The 23,112-nt window shown below is 45.0% G+C and overlaps 1 protein-coding gene across 3 annotated transcripts in view; it reads left to right on the top strand.

The window, feature by feature from the left end:
• Positions 1–3,905: 3,905 nt before the first annotated feature.
• The window catches only part of MKNK1 (MAPK interacting serine/threonine kinase 1), a 32,768-nt gene continuing 13,561 nt past the window's right edge, over positions 3,906–23,112 (top strand). For 2 of the 3 annotated variants that reach the window (XM_057709786.1, XM_057709802.1), the window contains exons 1-5: positions 3,906–4,038; positions 13,579–13,680; positions 16,071–16,168; positions 18,888–18,967; positions 20,557–20,630. In XM_057709786.1, coding sequence (XP_057565769.1) covers positions 13,581–13,680; positions 16,071–16,168; positions 18,888–18,967; positions 20,557–20,630 — 352 coding nt within the window. In that variant the 5' untranslated portion in view covers positions 3,906–4,038; positions 13,579–13,580. Of the gene's footprint in view, positions 4,039–10,369; positions 10,495–13,578; positions 13,681–16,070; positions 16,169–18,887; positions 18,968–20,556; positions 20,631–23,112 lie in introns of those variants that run through there. The other variant, XM_057709794.1, reaches the window with a different exon arrangement.

The raw sequence follows: 23,112 nt of genomic DNA, 5'->3' as shown, positions 1-23,112 counted from the left end.
AAAAGTAGAATAACAGTATCTTTGGAAAAGTGGTGCCTAATTTGGTTCTTCTTTTTCTCCAGCTTAAACCCCTCTGGCCTTAACTTAAACTATTTCTTCTTGTCCCAATTTCCATGAATATGGAAAAGTTCCCTCTGATTATAAGGGGAGGATGAGATCAAGATTTTCACATGAGAACCTTTTGTAGACTTAAAACCAGAATTGAGTTGGGCCCCATCTTCTCTTCTCCAGGCTAAATAGCCTTGGTTTCTTTTACCTCACTCTTAAAACCTATTTTCCGTTGCTTGGATCACATTGGTCATGCTTCTTTTCTTTCTGTTAGGTCTTTCTGCTTCTTGGCAGTGACCCAGACTCTGCTTAGTCTGCTAATAAGAGTCCAACTAAAACAGTTTAAGGGAGGAATAACTTCAGTTGTCTTCATTCATTCGTTAACATTTATTGAATGTTTGCCCTGTGTCAGGCACTGTGCTAGGTGTAGGGGACCCAGAGGTGAATCAGACAGTCTCTGCCCTTTTGCTCGCTCACAGTCTTGGAGGAGAAGTGCAGTGAACTGTTACAGGTGCTGTGATTGAGTTATGCACAAGTGTGGGAAGCTGGAAATTGTTTAGGGTAGTTAGGTAGAAACTGTCCATTTTGCCTGGACTATAGGTCAGGACTTCTGTAGAGGAGTGGTAAGTTATGATGCAGGAGGGGTGGGCTAGGGCAGGATTGTGGAGGCCCTGAGTAACAGCACAGGAGCTTGGTCATTCCAGAGGTCATTCCATTAGAGGTGTTGGAGCAAGGAAGTGCCAGGCTTAAATGTGGCTTTTTGTACCGAGGACAGAGATACCACGAGATTAACTGTCTTATCTGCCCCCCACTGATGTTCTATGGAGGGACCACTTGTTCGTATACTTGGTTTTTTTATTTGGTTTCTTTTTCGGGGGGTGGGGGGGAGTTGCCCTAAAACTTCTATAGAGAGACTAGTTCTTGAACTCTGAAAAAAAAAAATCATTCCCTATACAGCAGCAAATTCATGAGTAATTGAGAGAGAGTTGGGTGCCTGGCCTATATCAGACCCAGTGGCAGGCCAGTCTGTGAGGTTTGGTTTGGCCTCATTCACCCTTTCCCAGCCCTATACCAGGAAGAGGTGCAGGAATGAGGAGAGGGTTCCAGTGCTCATCTGGGTATTTGGTAAGGAATGCTAAGGAGATTCAGGTAGTGTGAGAGTCAGAAGTTCTTTCTGAGGAGGAAAAGAGGCCCAATGGAATTTGTAATAGTGTCAGAAGGAATTAGGGCCACCCAGGCAGTTAGAATCCTGGGTCATGTGTCTGAAAACTTCCAGATTCTATCTCTGCCTTTGTACTTTGCTCTCAGCTTATTTTCTCCTGATGCCCAGGTGTGGTTTACAGAGTGGCTGGGTTGCTTTCCAGGATCACACCTGAACTGGGGAAGTCATATCCCAAGGTAGAGTAATAATTACTATTTATTGAGTGCCTACTGTAAAGCAGGCATTGTGCCATTGACTTGATACACATTAGCCCATTTAATTCTCACAAAATCCCTGTCATGTAGGTGTTATTGACCCCATTTTATAGATGATGACAGTGAATCACAGCGAGGTTAAATATTATGTCCAAGGCCACCTCATTAGTATATGGTAAGGCCAGACTCTGAATCTCGGCCTAATGGCTCAAAAGCCCATGCACTTTCTACCTCCTCAGCCCTAGAGTAACTCCAAACAGCAAAATAACAAAGCCCATAGAAGAATTGTGAAGGTTGTTTTTACTGTAAGCCTACCAGAGGTGGAAATGAACAGAGGGGTGTGTGTGTGTGTGTGTGTGTGTGTGTGTGTGTGTGTGTGTGTGTGTATGTGTGTAGAGAAATGGAGTTGGTGAGGAAAGGAAATAAGCAGGGCTGGCACACTATGGCATATAGGCCATATCTGGCTCACCGCCTGTTTTTGTCTGGACTGCAAGCCATTTACATTTTTAAATGGCTGGAAAAAAATTCAAGAGAAAATTAATATTTCGTGACATGAAAATCATATGAAATTAAAATTTCAGCATCCATAAATTTTTATTAAAATATAGCCACAGTCACTCATTTTTGTATCATCTGGCTGCTTTCACTCTGCAAAGGCAAAATTGAGTAGCTGTGATGCAGACCATGTGACACACAAAGTATAAAATATTGACCATCTGTCCCTTTACAGAAAAAAGCTGCCAACCCCTACTATAGGCAACAAGAAGGAACAAAGGGGTTAAACCTGTGGCAAGACTGAAACCAAGGAGTTAAAGTCAAGGTGTTCAAGGTTGTCCCAGGAAGCATTGTGGCCATAGGGAGAGGGAACGTAACCTGAGTTTCGTTGGGCTCTGGATATAGTTTCATTGGGCCACAAAGATTTGTTTGGCAATAAAAAGCACAATAGGAAAGATTATTCTATGTGCTCACATTCTCTTTTGAACAATAAAGAAATAGTTTGTGGATGAAGTAATCCATTCACATATTTGCTGGAGCCCTTTGTTTGTGCCAGACACTACATTAGATGCTGGAAATACAAAGATGAAAAAGGTATGTCCTTGCCTTTGAGGAGCTTGTGGCCTCACGGGAGAGCCACATGTGCGTGAGTATAGCCAACTCTAAGTATTACCACAATATTTAGATGTGGTTTCAATTAAATGTTGGATGAAGTAGAAAAAGACAGTCAAGGATTATTCCTGTAATTTGTGGGACTACTTTCAGTAATTTATGATGGTCCTGGAAGGATGAATAGGTGTTATTTTTCAAGGAACTATGCATCAGGTTGAGGGAGAGCCTGACAGTGGGACTATTTGGAGTTTACAGGTTAGAGGATAAAGCAACATTAGAAATGGTTTAAAGGTTCTGTGGCTGGGTGACTGGCAGGATGGTGTAATCTAATACAGAAGAAGAGAAAGGAGGAAGGAGGTAGTAGATGGGGGTTGGGGACAAGTCCAGTTTGGGACATGTGATTTGAGGTAATGGTGAAATACATCCGGCTTCCAGTTAGAAAAACATTTTAGAAATGTTGGCATGAGGGCCTAGAATTTGGATTTAAACTACATTTTCAGAGCTTTTCCATTGAGAAAAGGGGAAGTGCATATTCATTGCATAGAGAAATTGACAAATCACCTTTGACATTTGGTAACTAGAGCCATGATATTAAAAATAGCAGCGGGGGCTTCCTAGGTGGCGCAGTGGTTAAGAATCCGCCTGCCAATGCAGAGGTCACGGGTTCGATCCCAGCTCCAGGAAGATCCCACATGCCGCGGAGCAACTAAGCCCGTGTGCCCAAAAAAAAAAAAATAGCAGCGGACATACAGAAAATGAAGTCATCAGTTGGAAAACAATCAATAGTTACACATTTGGCATAAAACCTTGTTCCTGTTTGTGCCACCTGTTACTCTCTACATCTGCTTACCTTTCTAACTGTTGCCGCCTGCCTGTGAGTCTTGGACCTGACCACTAGGAGATGGAGCCAGAGCTCATTCGTCCCTGAAAAAGTAGACAGCAGAGAAGTGGCAGCTTTTACCTTCCACGTGAGGCTTCTCAGCAAACAGAGGTGTCCGTAATCTGTCATCCAGGTCCAGTTACATCTTTTTGGGTCTGGAATCCCACAATGGAAGCATAATCTGAAAACCTTTACCCAGACCCTTGTTAAATCTTCAAATTCTTTGCATCAGCATTTTAAATGCTCCAGTGTCTGATTTTAAAGACTGAGGAAATCTGTGATTGCCTTGTGATTACCTGCTTACTGGTATAACATAGATTTGGGGAACACAAGTTGATCTTTATCTTCTCTGGTTATTTTTTTAAGTCAGCGTTTTTACATCCTTTCTGTTTCTGCTTTCTGAAGATTTTCATGCCAGGTGTGAAGAAGCAGAGGCCAGTGGAGAACTGAAGAATGTCTGCTATGTATAGAGGCCATTAAAACACTTCCTGAAGCTGAAAGACAGCAGCCCCCTGACAGGCGTATTATTGCATTTGGAATTTCAAGTTTACAGAGGATTTGCTTCGCAAAGTTGGGCAGACCTATAGGTAAGATTGGATGCACATTTTACTTAACCTTTTAGATTGCATCAGGTTGAAGTTGCAGGTTCTCCTCTATCTGAAAGTAAAGTTCCCATGAAACCTTTCTTAAGCTGAAATGGTGTAAAGCAATTATCTTAAGACACATCTTTCTCACAGATGCACAAAATAAATGGAGATCAAGTACAGATGCTCACAGACACAGTTCCAAGCTCTGTCAGTTTGATACTGACTGTAGTTCCTGGGGAAGGAGCTTGGCGGTGCCACTCTCACTGCTCGCGGTGCACACTGCCTCTATAATGTTCCCTGCAAGACACATGCTGAACCCTATTTTCACTTTCCACCCTTTCTCATAAAAATGAAAATCCTCTTAGTATGCTTTGAAAACAGGTACATACTAATGTAGGTCTTTCATATAAGTAAAATGGTGTAAAGCGAACTTTCCAAAAGTGAGGGAGACCTGTACCTGATATTTCCAGAGGAAGGGGTGAGTCAGAGATTCCAGTGTTCAGTTGGGCAGCTAGGATTAGCTGGGCTGTCTGGCGTACCTAAGACAGTTACTGAGTAGAGAGGAGCACATTTCTACCAGAATAAAATGGCAGAGAGGGTCATAAGGAAAACCATGCAGTAAGGAAAACATATTTATTCCCTTTTAATTAGAAAGGTAAACCAACTGTATCATAACGAAACAAAATCAAATACAACAGAAGTATAAAAAGTAAAATGCTGTACCCGCTCAATTTCATTCTCCCAAAGTAACTGTTGTTAATAATGGCTTGAGATGTATCTTCTCAGCTTTATTAAATATTTGTGACATATCTGAGGTCTCATCATGCCTGGTGGGTTGTAAACGATGCCTCATTTGTAGATTGTTTCATATGAGGGCTAGGTGAGAATGGCTTTAGCCTTATCTGTGCTATTGACCTCCTTCAGCTGAAGCTTCCCAGGGACACAGTCTTCCCCTGCTCATCCCCAACCAGCTTCCCTTCCTGAATTCTCCCCTTCTTTGATGGTACTACTGCTCTTACAGTTACATGACTTTGGTTAATATACATTTATTGAGGTCCCCCTCTGTGCCTGGTTCCATACAGGGCAGTGGGGATAGGGAGAAATGAGACCCGTGCCTTCCTTCAAGGAGAGTAGTGGTCTTTGACTCCTCCACCATCTCCAGTCATTGGGCGGGACCAGGACCAGCTTTGCCTCTGTGGCTTCATTCCCTCTCCCCATAACACTCCTCACCTCTTTCTCTCCCTTTCTATCCCCTCCTCAGCCACACAGCTTCCCTGCCTCCTTCCCGGTTGTTGCCACAGTCTCTGGTCCCCCTCCAGCCTCCAGTATGTTCTGCCGCCGCAGCCAGTCCGACGGCCCTAAAGCACGGCTCCGGTGGTGCCCAGTCCCTCAGCATTGCCTAGAAGCGTGGTTCACAAGTGTGCTGTGCACACCCTGGGTATCCTTGAAAACCTTCAGGGTATCTGCCAGGTCAAAACTATTTTCATCATAGTGCCAAGATGCTATTTGTTGTTGCAAAGCAACAACAGGCAAAAGTGCTGGTGCCTTAGCGCAAATCAAGGCAGTGGCGCCGAAGTGCGCTAGCAGTCATTGTATTCTTACCGCTGTGCACTCACGGCTTTTAAAGAAGGCTGTTTTTCACTTAAGTACGTCCTTGATGAAGCAGTAAAAATTATTAATTTTATTGAAACTCAACTCTTAAGTATACATCTTTTTAACATCCTGTGTGACAGTGGAAATGCTCGTAAAGCACTCCTGCTGCATACCAAAGCGCAGCACTTGTCTCAGGGAAAAGCACTTGTGAGATTGTTTGTGAACTGCAAGCTGAGCTAGCTACTATTCATTTTTCCTTGAAAGAATGACTGATTGATGGTTGGTGAGGCTGGAAGGTAGATGGGCATCGGATGTTGGAGAACCTTGTAGGCCGTGTTAATAAGCTTGGGTGAGCTGACCTCAGCCTTTTTCAGCTTTTTATACTGTCCGGCTCACACAAATCCAATCCTTTACTCCTGCTTGCTAGTTCTTTCTTTCTTTTTCTTTAAATTGAGGTATAATTGACATACAGCATTATGTTAATTTCAGGTGTACAATATAATGATTTGATATTTGTGAAATGATCACCATAATAAGTCGCATTAACGTCTGTCCCCATACATAGTTACAGAATTTTTGTGTGTGATGAGAACTTTTAAGATCTACTCTCTTAGCAACTGTCAAATATTCAATACAGTATTATTAACTATAGTTGCCATGCTGTACATTACATCCCATGACGTATTTATTTTATGACTGGAATTTTGTACCTTTTGACCCTTTTTACTCCCAATTTCACCCACCCTCCACCTGCCACCTCTGGCAATCACCAGTCTGTTCTCTATATCTATGAGCTTGTTCTTTGTTTTGTTTTTAAGATTTCACATATAAGTGAAATCCTATGGATCATATAGTATTTGTCTTTCTTTGTCTGACTTATTTCACTTAGCTTAATACCCTCAAGGGCCATCCATATTGTTGCAAATTGCCAGATGTCATTCTTTTTTATGGCTGAGTACTATTCCATCGTATGTATATGTGTACGTGTGCGTGTATCTCCCACTCTTTATCTGCTCGCCTATCAGTGATCACTTTGGTTGTTTCCATATCTTTGCTATTATAAATAATGCTGCGATAACATGGGGGAGCAGATATCTTTTCAGGTTAATGTTTTCATTTTCTTCAGAATAATACCCAGATGTGAAATTGCCACATCATACGGCAGTTCTGTTTTCCTGCTTGCTGTTTCTTAAGTGCACCCTCCCTTTACCCCCTCCGCCTTTCCTTTTCTCAGTCCTTCCACCAGGTGATGCAGTGACAGCTCTGAAGGCTGCATATGATCCCAGAATCAGAACAGAGGAAGAAGATGGGCCCTGAAGCTAGGCCTTTTGCCCCTGGGAATCTTGCCATCCCAGTCCTGTTTGAGCCCTGTTGTGAATCCCCACCCCGCTGGCACCTTCGCGGGCCTCGAGCTGCTTTCACTGTAGTTGAGTGAGACGCTGCAACCTGCGTAATGCTGCCCAGCCCCACTACACACTGGACTCCGCGGCAAACCTGTGAAATACCTTAGCCCCTTGGAAGCACATTCACAGACCGTTCTTTGATCAGGATGAGCTGATTTCACAGGGGGCTCCTTTCATCCACCATGTGTTAAATTTGACTAGCTTCCGTTTGAGTGTACCCTTTCCTTGACCTTGTCCCCTACGTAGTAATGGTACGATAAGAAACCAAATCAACCAACTAATAGGTCAGACAGAAAAAGAATACAGTAGCCTTGTCCTGATACCAGAACTGCCATGGGATAATGTGGTTGGACTGGCTTGTGGCTCATCCTACAAAACAGGCCAGAGCACAAAATACAAAGCTATCCCAGAGGAAGGAGAGGAAACTTCTGATAAATTAGATTTTAGATTAATATAATAGGGATAATATGGTAACACCCTTGTGTTTATGTAAGCTAGAGCAGTGCCGCCCAACCTTTTTGACATCATAGCACACAGAGGAAATGATGTTGTTCAGCCTGGTGAAAGGATCAATATCTCACTCACAGCACATCCATGGGGAGGCTCTGTGCTAAGGTTTCTGAATAGGAGCATTCTTGTTGATGCCCAGCTGACTCTAACTGGCTGTCCCGTTCTGCCTTTCAGCGTTAGTGTTTAAGTGTACCTCAATAGTTAAAAGCCTGAATTCCAAGCCAGACTGTCTAGATTTAAATCCCAGCTCTGCCACTTACTGGCAGTGTGATTGTGGCAAATTACTTAATCTGTTTGTGCCTAGTTTCTTCATCTGTAAAATGCGGATAATGATTATACGTACCTCATAGAGTTGTGAAGATTAAGTAGGTCAGTATAGGTAAGCTGTGGTATCTGTAAAATGCTTAGCACGCTGCCTGGCACGTGGTAAGCACCGTGTAAGTGTGTATGTACTACCACGACTGTCGCTACTGCTTCGGAGAAGCACATATTGCAGGCCGGTCTCCCCAGTTCCTCCTCACTGCCTCCCCCTCTGCTCAGATGTCTTAGTCTTGGCCTCTCCTTAGGTTTTTCCGTCCCGCTTCCTTTCACACCCTCAGTCTCCTTTCATTTTCTCAGTTCTCCATTTGTTTGGGGGCCTCAGCCAGCTGATGACTGAGAAGGCAGATGGATTGATAATTACCCTCATCAGCTTACCATCACCGCCATTCCTTCTCTAGAAAGCTCTAGCAACTGAAGGAACTAACTCTCACACGTTGGGCAGTGAATCATAGAGAACTCCGGGGTGCTTGGGAGAGGGACGTGAGCTAAGTTTATCGAGCTGAGTTCGGCAGCAAAGTCATGTTCTTGGGGAAGAATGATCGTCTTTGGTGTCACATACCAGATGTTGGAGCTGGTTAGTTCTCTTTAGGCTCTACCAAAAGGTGGAGAACAGATCTGGTGCCTTTGGGGGCAGTGTGGCTCATAAGACTTCATGGAAAAATGACCCAGTTCTTTCAGAAGGGGAACCTTGAGGTTGTCTTGTGGGCTGAGCAGTGGCTCGGTACTCGCATGTCAGGAGTATCTGTGGCTCTTGTACTCCCACCAGGTGAGACCCCTCGGCCGATCCTCATCTGCTCTGTGAGTCCTCTGGGCCCTCTCCCCATGCAGGAGCCAGGTTGGTGGTTGGATCTGTATCTTTAACAGCTACTATGCTTCCAATCAATACTTGTCTTACAAAGAAATGAGAATATCATCCTACTCTTATTTTAATGGAGAAAACAAGATACACTTATGCCTAGGAATAGAAACACATATAGTGATGATGGTGATGATATATGGTGGTGAAGCTGCATATGATCTGCCCCTGCTCACCCCATCAGCTGACTTGTCATCACTCCCCCACATACTCTACGCTCCAGCCAGCCTGGCACTAGCCAGCCGTGCTGCCTCAACTTCAGGCCTTAGCTCATATGCCTCCTCTGTCTCTCTCCCCAGCCCCCACCCTGGCTGGTTCCTGCTCATCCTTCCAGTGTCAGCTTAGCTGTCCGTTTCTCTAGTGACCAAACTGAGTTAGATGCCTATCTTCTGCTCTGCAGTACCTGGTACTCCCCTGTCATAGCACTTTGTCCCACTGAATTGAAATTGTTTTACATGTCAGTGGATTTAAATTCCATAAGGGCAGAGACTGTGTCTTCTCTTGTGTTCTCACTGTCTAGCACTGGACTATCAGTGGTGCCAAGTAAATGCAGTATTTGTTGAATGAATAAGTCAGCAGTGCTTTCCCTTCTCATTTCTTATTTGATCCTCACAAAAGCCTTATGAGGTAGGTAGCCCGGGCCTTCCTCACTCTGACCTTATTTTGTATATGAAGAAACAGATACTCAGAAAAGCTAAGCAACTTGCCAAAGCTCACACAGTGTGAAGAGCCAGGACTTAAAAGTGTGTATCTCAGGCGCAAATGTTCAATGCATTATTTTGGGGTTTTTTCACAAAGTTTTTCCTTTTAAAAAATAGCATTTATAAAGATAAAAATTAAAATGGCATTTGTTGTTTTTCCGAGATTATAAAAATGGTATATTCAATGCCTCAATATTCCTGAAATGTTTTTTCTTTACCTAATGTTGAATTTCAGTATAAAGAAATCTAGGTATAATTTGTAAAACTGTACAGACTCTAAATTCCAGTGTGCATTGGAGAAATATTATTGTATATTTTGTTGAAAAATGGAACTTGACTGAAACAATAATAGCACTAAAAAAAGTAGTAAATATCATTGCATACAATTTGGAGAATACTGAAAAATATAAAGAAGAAAATAAAGATCACCCCATTACACAGAGAAAACTACTACAGACATGACCTGGACTTGAAAGGACAGCATAGTGTTTGAATCCCAGTTAAACCACTAACTAAATGTTTGGTGTTTGGTAGATAATTTAACATCTGAGCCTCAATTTCCTCAATTGAAATATGGTGAAATATTTACCTTTGGAGATTTTGTAAGAATGAGAGATAATGTATATAAAATACCTGTGCTTGGCACATAATAGGCACTTTTTCAGATTGTAGTAGTTTAGCAGTTTTGTGTATTTCTGTCTAATCTTTCTACTCTATTGTATGTGCATACAGACTTATGCATGCATATATGTTTTGTTTTTTGAAGCGCATTTATATTAAGTAAATCACTGGGTCCTCACGGCATTGCTGGAAAGGGCAGGTATTATTTTTAAACCTAACCTGTAGATGAGGAAATGGAGACTCTCAGAGGCAAAGTAACTTGGCCTTGGTGCTACATCTGGTAATATCTGAACCGGACTTTCACTTAGGTCTCCTGATGCCAAGCCCATGAACCTTCCCTGTCATCAGTGTGCTTCCTCTCCAACTCCACCTCCGCCGATACACGAGTAGTGGATCACCAAGCCTTGCCCAAGAGAAAAGTGAAGTGCTGGAAGCTTCCACGCCAGCTGAGGTCTGTCTACAGACGTGAAGGAGGTGCTCACTCCCTTCTCTGAAATAGCAGACACATCGCCCAATCCTATAGCAAGGACCAGGCTTCTTGCTAGAAAGTTAAGGACCTTTCAACCCGTAGGGCTTTGTTGAGAGGGAGTTTATCAGGGAATTGATAAACTGAATAAAGCCTTATTCTGCACTGCCTGCAAGGGCAAAGGTGTATCCATGTTTCTTTCAGTGTGTGCACTTGGTACTTAGAGGGCCTGGGTGACAGGCCTGCACCTAACCCCGAGGATGTGCGTCTTCTCATATCATTTTCATTTCAGTGCACATTTTCTGACACCACACCACGACTTATAGGAGATGCAGAGATAAACAGGCAAGGACAGCCCTGGCCTTCAGGAACATTGGAGAGAGCTCAAGGCCAAATAAAACCAGTGCTCTAGTTATAGCTGCCAGCAGGGTGTTTGAGAGCAGAGAATGGAGCACCGGATTCGAGTTCTGTGCAGTAACACCATCTATTTGCATAGATTTCAAAAGTTTTTGTGCAAACCTTAACTTATTCTAAGGGGAAAGAGACTTTTGCGCTAGGTTTTGATGGCTGAGAGGAGTTCTTAGGCCGAGGGAAGGAGGTGAGCCAAGGACCAGCTCAGTTGTGGAGCCTCAGGCCCTGACTGCACGCATGATAAACTAAGGTCCCAGTAGAGTGTCTGGACAGGCTCCAGGTGAAGAGCTATCATGACACACCTCCATCCCACTCCCCCTCTGTAAACAGGGAAGTTAAGCATGTTTTTTTCACTTCACTGTCTTCCTACATCTTTTTCTTCCTAGTTTCAAAAACAACTCTCCTTCAAGTTCTGTTTCCAAGGAAAGTCTTAACCATTTGTCCCTTCTGGCGCACCCTCTTGCATTGAAATCCATGCAGAATAGACCAGGTACTCTATCTTTTTGTGTGCAAAGCCATAAAATCTAATATCGCGTATGCGGCAGTGCTCAGAGGTATGCTTCTTCCACGAGAGGCTCCCTCAGCCCTGCTGTGGTGAAAACCAAGTATAAATTGCGGCTAACGGGGTTTTCAAGCTAGAGTCGTAAGTACATCTGCGCATCCCCCGTGAACTATAACGCCGCCAGCTCTCTTGCTGCGCCTCTCCATTGCTGCCTTTGGGCTATTTTGCTTGTCCTTCGGCCTCCCTTCAGAGTGTGGGCAGGGGAAGGAGAAAGAGAAGTGAATCCCAAATCTGTCCACTCTGCACTTGGCTCGCAGTGCTGGTGAGAAAATGGGGGGGGGGGGGGTGCCACGGGACTGCATGCAAAGGCAGGGCAAGAGGGACGATGGTCCCTCCTTCTCAGCCTGCTGTCCCAGTGGCCAGTGCCCCCTGCCTGGGGTCCTGAAGGTGAGTGACCCTGTGTTTTATTTCTGTAGAATTTCTCACTATGTTGGGCAACTTTTTTCCTTTTAATTTCCCCTGGTGAGGGTGGATATTTGGGTGCTGATATTTAAGTTCAATTCTTTGAATTCGTAGCATGTTGCAGTCCCTAGACGTATCTTGTGCTTGAAGCTGTTGGCTAGAGTAATATTTTGAGATCCTCTTGTGGATTCCTTTTCTCCACATGTTTATCTGCTCTCTAAAGTGTAAATGAAAGTCTGCTGTCATCAGATCCTAAAAATGGAAGGAAGAATGCACCTCAGTTGAGCGTCAGACACTTGACTGCTTACCCAGGCTTGCTGGATGGTGGCGTTGAAACGGGCCATTGTTCTGTTGCTTTCTCCTAATGGCTGTTGTGTACTTGCTCCTGAGAACAGTGTACAATAGACACGCATAGGCTCTAATCAATCTTTCTGAGCAGACTTGCCATTTTTCTGATCATGTTCAGCCGGGGTCCTCTGAGAAGAGGGTGGGCCTTTCCCCTCAACTGGCAAAGAGCCAGCTTCCATTACAAAATCTCAGGAAAAAAAAAAAAAATCCAGCAACCCAGAGCCTGTGTTTATTGAAGGTTGGTCTAAAAGTCTCTCACATTGTATGCCCCATCAGCACTCGAGCACCTCTATTTTAGAAGGATGTAAAGGTTTAATCACCCTGGTGGGGATTTAGACCCAGAGACTTCAGAGAAATCTTATTATTTCTAACTGCAGGCAAAGAGTATTAAGGCTCCACTCTGGATCAAGGGCATGACATGTTCTATAAGTAATTTATCTTTAACAGGGGAAGGCCCTTACTAGAGTGTCTTAGAAACAGGAGTACGATTGGCTGCTGGTTCATTATTCCTCCTTTTCTCTTTCCCCCTCTCAGTCTTCATGCTTATTCTTTCTGTCCCTCCCCTTTCCTGCCCAATCTGTCCAATGTCTGAATGTCTGCCTCACAGATCCTCCCTTTAAGGTGGGGAGCCAGGTGCTTGCCAGAGAGATAATAATGTTTCTGCAGTAAAGGACTGCTTCCAGCAGCCTGGTGGAGACCTGTCAACTGCAGGCATCTGAGTGGACCCTACCTGCCTCCTCTCAGATAAAGAGCTGAGGAGGGAGGGTGTGCACTGGGCCTCACAGACACTTAAGTCTGTGCTCTTGGACAGGAAGTAATTTAGGGCCATCCTCAAACCCACCCCCTGCCCTGTTGTACCGTCACAGAGGCAGTCTCTACTGAGTCCCTATGCACACCCTCAGGGTTGTTACTGAGCATGTGATTTCATTTGCATGGACCCCCCCCCCTGCCAAACCCACCTCCCTTCCAGCTTAGCTCCCTGGGTCCTGCCTTTCTGGTGCTGAGGCTGGAGGATGTCACATGTGGGATTCTGCTTTTGGATTCATTGTTCATTTTGGGGGCAGATCTAAATCTATGTGCTAATGAGCTTGGTTACAGCAGGCTTCTGCTATCCTCTTTTAATCTAGCCTGTCTGTCTGAGTTCCTTTCCACAGTTAATGATCTCCTATAATGGTTTTGCTTTTAGTTTTGCCTCCTGGGTCAAAACAGATCAATAGTCCTCATAGATATTTAAAAACCATGAGTGTAAAGCTCCTGGGTACCCCCCCTCCTTTTTTTCCTTCTAGGTGAGCTTATAGCTTGATCAGTCCTGTGATATTTCCCTTCCATCTCCTCTCTTCTCCCAGAGATGGGCAGCAGTGAACCGGTTCCCATTGCAGAAAGTGACAAGAGAAAGAAGAAGCGACGGAAGGCCCGGGCCACGGACTCCTTGCCAGGGAAGTTTGAAGGTTGGTCACTCTCTTTGCTCTCTTAGAGCTGGGTGGGTGGCTCCCCAGGTGTAGGAGGAGTGTCCTGGTAGCTCAGGGGTAAAGGTCATAGGATGCATCATCTTAGAGCCAGCTTCATGGTTCTCCATGTGATAGGCCTGAAAGATAGAAGTGAGAGCGTTTACAGAAAGGGGTTGACAGAGAGAGTGCAGAGGTGGGGAAAGCTCTCAGATGATGCACAGGCCTCCTCTGAATAGTCTGAGCACTTCATCAGGGAACAGAAAGGCCAGGCTGCCACAGTTGCACATGGAGTGAGATCACCTGGTGGGTTTCAGCCAGTTTTCAGATGTGCTGTTTCCCTCGGCTGGCCCTGGAGGAGCTGCTGAGAGGTAAATCAACCATGTCAGAGGAAGAGGGCAGATCAAGGGCTATGGCTGCAAATGAAACTTAAATCTTCTGGGGAATTCCCTGGCGGTCCAGTGGTTAGGATTCCGCACTTTCACTGCTGTGGTGGCCCAGGTTCAATTCTTGGCCGGAGAACTAAGATCCCGCAAACTGCATGGTACAGAAAGAAAGATGGGATGGGGGAAGGAAAGAAAGGAAGGAAGCAAGGAAGGAAGGAAGCAAGGAAGGAAGGAAAGAGGGAGGGAGAGACAAAGAAACTTAACTCTTCTATAAGCAGAGAATTCAGCCTCTAGAGATTACAGCTGCTTGTGCTGGATGAGTTTGACTCCGTTTTCATAGTGCATGTTGTGTTCAGGGGACACGATGTTGGGTCATCAAACATTTTGAACACTGTGTGTGAGGTACCAAGCTCAGTGCTGGTCCTGTTATCACTGGGCACCGGATGGGATGAAGTGACTCAGACACCTCTGCGGAGGACTAAAAGGATCAGTAGCTACTCCTTGGAGTAACCAAGCCCCTATCATCTATTCTGTTTCTTTCATTGTGAGACCTGAAATAGCTTCCCTTTACGGTCCCTCTTTCCAACACTGCAGACATACTAGTGAATTGACTGTTTTGTAGAATGGTTCTAAAAACAAGCCCTTTATGAGTCAGGAATATTGGACCACCAGCCGCCAACCTACCCTGACACGTGCAAAGGCTAATACCCAAGTGTCCATTGTGAGAGAAGCATGTCATGTAAAATACTTACAAACAGCAGTGTGCTTTCTTACAGACAGCTCTGAGACCAAACCGTGATGGAACCAAGAAGGTGCTTAGTGTAGGGTTTTGTCTGTTTGTCTTTAACAGTAGATGTGTGTGTGGCAGAGGAGGTGGGGGAATGAACAAAAGTCCCAAGGTTTTTTAGGGTAGTTTCCAAATCAATAGATCTTTCTCTTTCAATGAACACGAGAGTATTTCCTGTTATTCAAGGGTGGCTTGTGCAATTATGCGGTTTCTCATGACTAAGAGTGACAAAATCTAATTTCATGGTTAAAAGTATTCTGTTCAGTAGTCTGTGGGTTTAAATACTAGTCTACCTCAAGAGGAAAAAGCTGAAGAATGGAGGCCAAGGGAGGAGGAGGTCAGCTTGGCAGAGGCTGTGACGGAGCCATGGCTTCCTTTGGAAGAGGGTCAGAGAGCTTGTGCTTTTTTGTGAGCTTGGGGAGGTCACCTAAATATGCCTTCAATCCCGGCCTATTGCTGTGTTAGAACCACTCTGACTCAGCAGCCTAAAAACCTCGAGGCATTCATTTGCATCTTACTTCTGTCTCCTGTTTCCTGTGGGTGACTTCTGAAAATGTCTCCAAAAGCTCCAATGACTTCCATTGTGTGTAGTATAAAATAAAACAATGCTTTATTCCCCTTCGTATCACCAGTTCCTAGCCCAGAGCTGGGCACACAGTAAGTGCTCAACAAATGAGTAAGTGAATGAATGATGTCCATTCACACCACACCCCTTCTGTGAGGATGCCCCAGATTCCCTGAACAGATTTAACCTTTCCCTTCCCCCGCTCTTTTTTACTGAGTCTTATCCCTCTGCGAGAGAGTACTGACCACTGCCTGGTTTATTCTGGGGTCACTTGTGTACATGTCTGTCTTCCCCACTGGATTGTGACTCTCAAAGGGCAGGGGCTATATTTTATTCCTTGCTCTGTCCCTATCATGCGTCTAATATGTCGTCTGGCACATAGTAGGTATTCGGGAAGTATGTGCCGAATTGAACCCCTTTCACTGACCTCACCTCTAAAATGAGGGACAGGATCCTTCAGCAACGTGGCCCGGTTGTTGTGAAGTTGAGTCCCGAGGCGGCTGGGAGCGCTAGCGGCCTCTCTTGTCACTGCATGCTGCAGGGTCCTCGTGTGCCTGTGCTGTCAGACTGGGAAAGCTGAGTGACACAGCTCTTCTTTCCTTTTCTGCAAAGGGGTGACTTATCTTGTTATTCTTCTCATCCATTTCACCTCTAGATATGTACAAACTGACCTCTGAGCTGCTTGGAGAGGGAGCCTATGCCAAAGTTCAAGGTGCCGTGAGCCTGCAGAATGGCAAGGAGTATGCTGTCAAAGTGAGTGTCTCATCTGGATGCCAGGCTTTACTCTGCAGATAGTCAGTCTTAGCTTGTCCTAAACCAGATAAGTTTTATATTCCACGATATAGTGGCTTAATAAGAATGGAAGCTCCAAAGCTGTGTTCACTGGATTCACTGGTTTCTCTGCTTACTTGCTGTGTAACAGCGAGTGTAACATTGGGCAAGTTACTTAACCTCTTTGTCCTTCTGCTTCCTCATCTGTATAATGAGTGTAATAATAGAACCTACATAGTATTTTTGTGAAGGTTCAATAAGTTAATATGTGTGAAGTGCTTATAGCAATGCCTCTGATGAATGAAGTTAGCTTCAGGGAACAGACAGTCAGATTTGGAAGTAGAAGGCCTATCTGAATCTCTGTTTTGACAAACTACTACTATTTGACTTGGGGCAAGTCGCTGAACCTCGTTGAGCCTCAGTTCCCCCATCTCTAGAATGAAGATAATAATACCTGCCCTTCCTGTCTCATGGAGTGGTTATGAAGATGAAAACAAAAACGAACTGGTAGAAGTAGAAACATTTTACAAATTACAGGATGCTATACATTAGTGATGTACAGCAATGTGGTGAAGAGGACTGAGCACTCACCTTTGTGGCAGGAGAGGTGACTTCTAGCTGCATGACCTTGGAGTCATGGAGGAAGGGATGGATCTAGAGCAGTGGTTCTCACAGTGTGGTCCCTGCACCACAACATCAGCATGACCTGAAAACTTGTTAGAGATACAAATTATCTGGCCCTATCACAGGCCTGCTGAATCAGAAACTAGGGGTAGGCCCCAGCATGATTAATCTTAACAAGCTGTCCAGGTAATTCTGGTATCCACCAAAGTTTTAAAATCATCTACAGGAGCCACCAGGTCTAAGTGCTGCCTCATGTGGGCAAACCCAGCCAAATTGGCTCCTGAAAGAAATGTTTCATCTTTTAACCAACTGGTCATAGTCCCAGCTGGACATATAAAGGAAAACACTTCTGCTAAGCCATGTCGCTTTTTGCTAGACTGTTACTTCATATAATAGCAAAAGCATTATCTCGATTCCTTGTTGGAAACAGATCAGTATGAATTACAAGTAATTTTTTAAAAAAACATTTCTAAGTAAAAATCACAAATGTGAATTGATTTTCAAAGATTTGAATACATTTATGGATGACAGAACTATTTCTTCAAGGCTGCCCTTCCTCCACGTTCCCTGGCATCTTTGGGAAAACACCAGACCTGGGCTTGGCAATTCTTTGGTTTCAGCAGTTCTGCCCATGTCTCACGTCTCTCCTGTTCTTTGAAAGCTCCCCAGACGTGGGCTACTTCTCCAGCCTGGCTCCACAATACTTGGTTTTCTGAGGGCTTTCCCTCCAAGCATCCAACTGATGAACCCTAGAGTCTCATGGTTGGAATAGAATTTCAAGCGAATCTGGTCCTGAACCTCCCCTGTGGCTCCTCACATAGTTTTCCATGTTTTGCACCCCCTGCCCCCATCTCTGGTAGCAGGAGCTCATTACCTCCTCAGAGAAAATTAAGTCATTGCTGGATAGTTGCCTGCTAGAAAGTTCTTCCTGACTTTGATCTGCTTGGTGAAGAACATGCTATATAGTTTCTGTGCCCCAGAACCACACCTCTCTGACAGCTCAGAAAATGGCTCCAGTGATCTACTAACAGACGTGGACTTCTTTAGAAAATTACTTGGTTGTGGATGTTTGTGCCACTGCATATTGGAGAAGTGTGACGTGTCCTTGGCAGCAGTCTTGGAATGAAGGAACCGGATGTCTGCCACTCGGCACGTGGGACTATAAAGGCAGGGCCAGCTCTGCGGAAGACTTGCCCACAGACTCTACTTGCAATGGTTTGGGGCTCTGGATGGGTCTGTAGAGATGTGCAGAGTCAGCCAGTACCTGCGTAAACCACCCGCTTGTCTGTTGGCTCGCCCGTTCCTTCCGTCAGTACTTGCCAAGCATCTCCAGGTATAGGTGGGGAGGGGGAGCAGCCCAAAGTATCACAGGAGAGACAGAGCCTCTCGGTTCTCTTAGAAAAAGCTGAGTAGGACACAAGCGGGTATAGGACAGCGAGGGCTTAGGAGGCAGCTCTGGGCTTGAATTGCAGCCCTGCTGCTTACCAGAGCCGTGGGCAAAATGTTTTACCTCTGCCTGTCTTTCGGGATTGTAAAGATTTAAGGATTAACCGAGATTATGTACCTAAATGACTTAATACAGTGCCTGCCAAAGGGTAAGTTCTCAGAAGAATTGCAGAGGTGGCATCTGAGCTGGACCTTAGGGCTTTAGTTCCTCTTCACTGTACCCCTTATTCCCCTTGCTCTTCCTCCAGCACTAGAAGATCCTTCAGTGGAGCTTGTAAATTCTTACCCTTAAGGCAGAGAGAGATGCCTTCAGGGTAGGAACTTGGTAGAGCTGGTTCTTTGTCTTGCTGGCTGCCTCCGTCTCCCCTGGGCGGCTGCAGGTAGCAACCTCACAGGCTTCGATGGTGAGATACTTGGCCAGAGTCAAACAAGCCCAGGTGGGCTAGAAAGCCCTGGGGCCAGTCTGTGGCTTTGCTGACAGAGCCACAGTGCCTGTGGCACCAAGGCCTACTCCCGACTTGTGCTCGAAACTGAAGTTGGGCTGAGTTTGGCCTTGCATTCCCCTGGAGGGTGCCCGCTGAGGGGTGTTTTGACCAGGTGGGTGTATGTGAGAGATTTTCTTTTTCCACAGATCATTGAGAAGCATGCAGGACACCGTCGGAGCAGGGTATTTCGGGAGGTGGAGACGCTCTATCAGTGTCAAGGAAACAAGTGAGTATAGGGTTGGGTTACTTGCTGCTTCTCTGGGGGGATACTTGGCTGCAGAAAAGAAAGTTATTTCTTACTGTCTCCTGACCCCAGCAGTGAGCGTTCACTCCTTCCCCCACAGCTGTGTATAACTCCTTCTGTCTTTCAGTGTTGAGAGAGGGGCAGAGAGGAGAAGCAGCAGCAGCAGACACAAAGACGCTGTCTTCTACTTAGGCTGAAATACTGTGCCTATCAGGAGTTTAGGCAAGTCAGAAGAGCGAGCAACCTGAATCAGGGGCTGCTTGGGAAAAAATAGGTTTTATTTCTTTCAGGCGCCTGTGGAACGTAGGCTGAGTGAGTGTTGCCTTGTAGAAATCGGTAGGGACCTGCTTTAGTTAATAGGTGAGGATGAGAACTAGTAAGACTGCGCTGTTTTTGGTTCCTAGCGTTTTCCACACGTGCAGCTACTACTAAGGGTCCTGAAACCTGGTTTAACACTCTTGGCTTGATAACTGGGCCAAGGTGCTCTCTAGCCCCGTCTTAGTCTGCTCACCACCAGCTCCAAATGAGTGACTCTCCCACTGTGGCTTTAAATCAGGGTCACCTCTAAGACTCCGCTTCCCCCTCTCTCTCCCTCCATGGCAGGGTCAGCAGGGAGCCAGTGGCCAGTATTGATGGCTTTGTCATTAAGCTTGGAGGAAGGGGGCTGCTGTTGATTTAACTCCAGGCACTGCCTCTACAATCTTCTTTCAAATTAGGCCATTTGGCCATCTTATTCAGACGCCTTTCTGCTAGTAAAAGCCCGGTGTCTCCCAAAGTGGTCAGCATTTTTTTTATGAGGGACAGATTTTTATTTTCAGCCCTGCAGCTTCTGAGTTCAGCATTACAGACTCTGCTTGGTTTATTTCGTTCTTTGAAAGAAAAAAGCCCCCAACACCTCCGATATCCAGGCTGGTGGCTTCCCTACTGAGTTACAAGACGACCTTGTTGGCAGAGCGCACTAATGCTCAGGCAGACAGAGAGTGCTCACCGGGGAAGGCCACAAGTGCTGCGGTGGCCGGGAACGCGGCCGTTTCAGGAAGTAGCGCTTAGCAGTTAGGGTCTCGCGGTGCCCACGTTAGGCCCCAAGTCTATTTGACAGATGTTTCCATTTTCTCCAGGCAATGTAAATACTGCCCCGTGATTTATGGGCAAGAGGGAGGGCAAGTAATTATTTGCTGCTTGCCTCCAGGACACACACCTACTATTCAGTGTTATTAGCCGCAATTGCTTCCAGTCGGCTGCAGATTTTATTCAGTTTAATGTGACCGGGACTTTTTTTATAACTCTACCTAGTGGGTTTTAGGGTTGGGGTTTGACAGCACAGACTTGGTGAAAACACCAGAGACTAAACATTATGGAAAGATAAGGTGACCTGAATCTTGCTAACACCACTGGCTACTTCTCAAACATGGGTCTTTAATAAGCATTCTGATTTCAAGTTGATTCCTGCCCTGTGCAGGGCATTGGGTTTTGTTTTGTTTTGTTTTTTTCCATTGTATATTGTAAGTGGGCTTCAATATATAATACTATTTTCCCTTTTTTCCCTCTCCTCCTGTTTTTCCCTATTTAAGGAACATTTTGGAGCTGATTGAGTTCTTTGAAGACGACACAAGGTTTTATTTGGTCTTTGAGAAATTGCAAGGAGGTACTTACTGTTGAGTATGTGTTTGGACTTCTGATTAAGACACAGGGTGGTGGTCATCCATCATGAATCCCAGAGACTTCTAAAACGAGTCAAGCTAATAAAAAGGATGAAGGACTTAAAACTGCCCTTGATTTGAGAGAAGGGAGGCCGGAGGGAAGGATGATAATTAGCATTTTGCAGAACTTAGAATGTCACCTGTGTGGGCATTCTATAAATGCCTTCTCATTATTATAGGACTCACATATAGATACATTTTGTCATCAATTTATCAGTCCATTGTTTTTTAACACATTCTCTATTTAACGAAATTAATTATGGGGTGGAAGCTCTTGCATTCATTGTGAAGTCTAGAAAGCCTCACCAGAGAAGAGGGGCCCATTGTTTAGGACACAGACCAGGATAGACAGGAGACCTGAGAAGGCACATCCTTCAAATGGACAGATGCCATTCTTGACCGTCACCACTACCGCCATCACCCACACACATGATCACCGGAATATATATCTAAGTTGCTATTCTGACATAGAAAAACCCTTTCTCTCCCATCACTCACCCAACCCTAGGATGCGTTTGGAAGGTGAAGGTTAGGGAGGATGTCTGGAGCTGAGTGGAGGGCTACACGTAGGAGCTTGGTGGTTAAGGGAGCTCCATCACTTACTAGCTGTGTGACCTTGAGCAAGTCACATAACCTTTCCAAACAATATTCTCTGTGTCTGTAAATAGGGATAATGACAGCGCCTACCTCCTTGGGACACTGTGCAGATTAAGTGAGATAATTCATGTGAAATACTTAGCTCAGTGCCCACTAGGCACTAAGGGTTCAATAAATGTCAGCTGTTAATATTATTATAACAATTGGGTATGGTGGGGGCTATCTTAGAAGTGTGTAGAGTGTTACTCTTCACCTTCCCTTTTAAGAAATTTGGCAACAAGAGACTCACTGCAGTAGAGCAAGCCTGCGTCCTAGCCAAGAGCCAGTTTTCTCAGAATGTTCCATAGTGTGTTATGGATCCTCTGGTTGTTTAATCTGGCAAGTGAAAGGTCTTTCATCGCCTCCACATGCCAAAAACCAGAGATAATAAGTAAACATGTGCCATTTTTAGGACACAGAGATGACACCTTCAGCCCAGAAATACTGGCTTCCAGTGGTGAGCAGAGACCAAACGGAGCCAAGCCATACGGTCATTCATGCCTGTGCCCCTCCCAACCACACTAGCACCGTGAATCACCTGAGACGCTTGATGCAGCCGGGGCCATCGGTAACCGTATCGCTTAGAGTGCAGCTCTGCTGAGGCCAGACTCAGCGGGTAAAGAGAGTGTTTGGGTGGCTCAGGGAAACCCATCCCCCCAGGAGTCGGACCACAGGTCCTGCGGAAGAGAAGTCTGCCCAGGCTCCGAGGCCAGACTTACGGGGCTTGAGTCCTGATGATGCCACCACTTCCTGGTTTATGATCTTGAGCAAACTGCTTAATCTTTCTTGGCTTCAGGTTCCCCATCTGTAGCTATGTAGTGAGGATGACGCTATTTTTTACATTTTGTACAGTTGCAGTGAGGATAAGGTAATCTATTTAAAGAGTGTCACATAGTGCTTGGTGTATACTAACTACCCAGTAAATGTTAACCGTTGTCAACAAAATGATAATAATAATAATAACAATAATAATAATATGGGATGGAGCTGTATGTAATGAGGTGGATAGACCTAGAGCCGGTCATACAGAGTGAAGTAAGTCAGAAAGAGAAAGACAAATATTGTATGCTAACTCATATATACAGAATCTAAAAATGGTACTGATGAACTCAGTGACAAGACAAGAACAAGGATGCAGAGAGTGGACTGGAGAACTCAAGGTTTGGGGGGGCGGGGGGTGAAGGGGAAGCTGAGACGAAATGAGAGAGTAGCATAGACACATATATACTACCAACTGTAAAATAGCCAGTGGGAAGTCTCTGTATAACAAAGGGAGTCCAACTCGAGGATGGATGATGCCTTAGAGGATTGGGACGGGGAGGGTGGGGAGGGAGTCAAGGGAGGGAGGGAATACGGGGATATGTGTATAAATACAGATGATTGAACTTGGTGTACCTCAAAAACTGGTACAAGAGTGTAATGAAATCATATTCCAATTAAAAAAAATAAAAAATGAAAATAATAAAAATAATAATAATAATAAATGGGAAAGTTCAGGGGGAAAAGCCGTTTTTTTCCCCTTTTTCTAGACCTTTACATAACCAGTAAAGGTGTGGTATTTCCATTTGAAGGCATGTGCTCTTGTTTGGACCGGAGATCAGATGCGGGGGAGGAAAAGTTCCTGTAGAGAGGCCCCCAACCCCATGTGGATTCACTTTTAGTCCTTTACGATTTCAGAAGCCAAATCTACCCCAGTGGCATTAATATTTTTTGGTCACTTAGGTAGTATTCTCTCTCCCTTCTGTGCTCATTATAGACAGGTACAGAAGATAGCCTTCCAGTTCTGTTCAG

Source organism: Hippopotamus amphibius, chromosome 1 (assembly GCF_030028045.1).
Source record: "Hippopotamus amphibius kiboko isolate mHipAmp2 chromosome 1, mHipAmp2.hap2, whole genome shotgun sequence".
Lineage (NCBI taxonomy): Eukaryota > Metazoa > Chordata > Mammalia > Artiodactyla > Hippopotamidae > Hippopotamus > Hippopotamus amphibius.
This window is presented reverse-complemented; position numbering and strand designations above follow the sequence as displayed.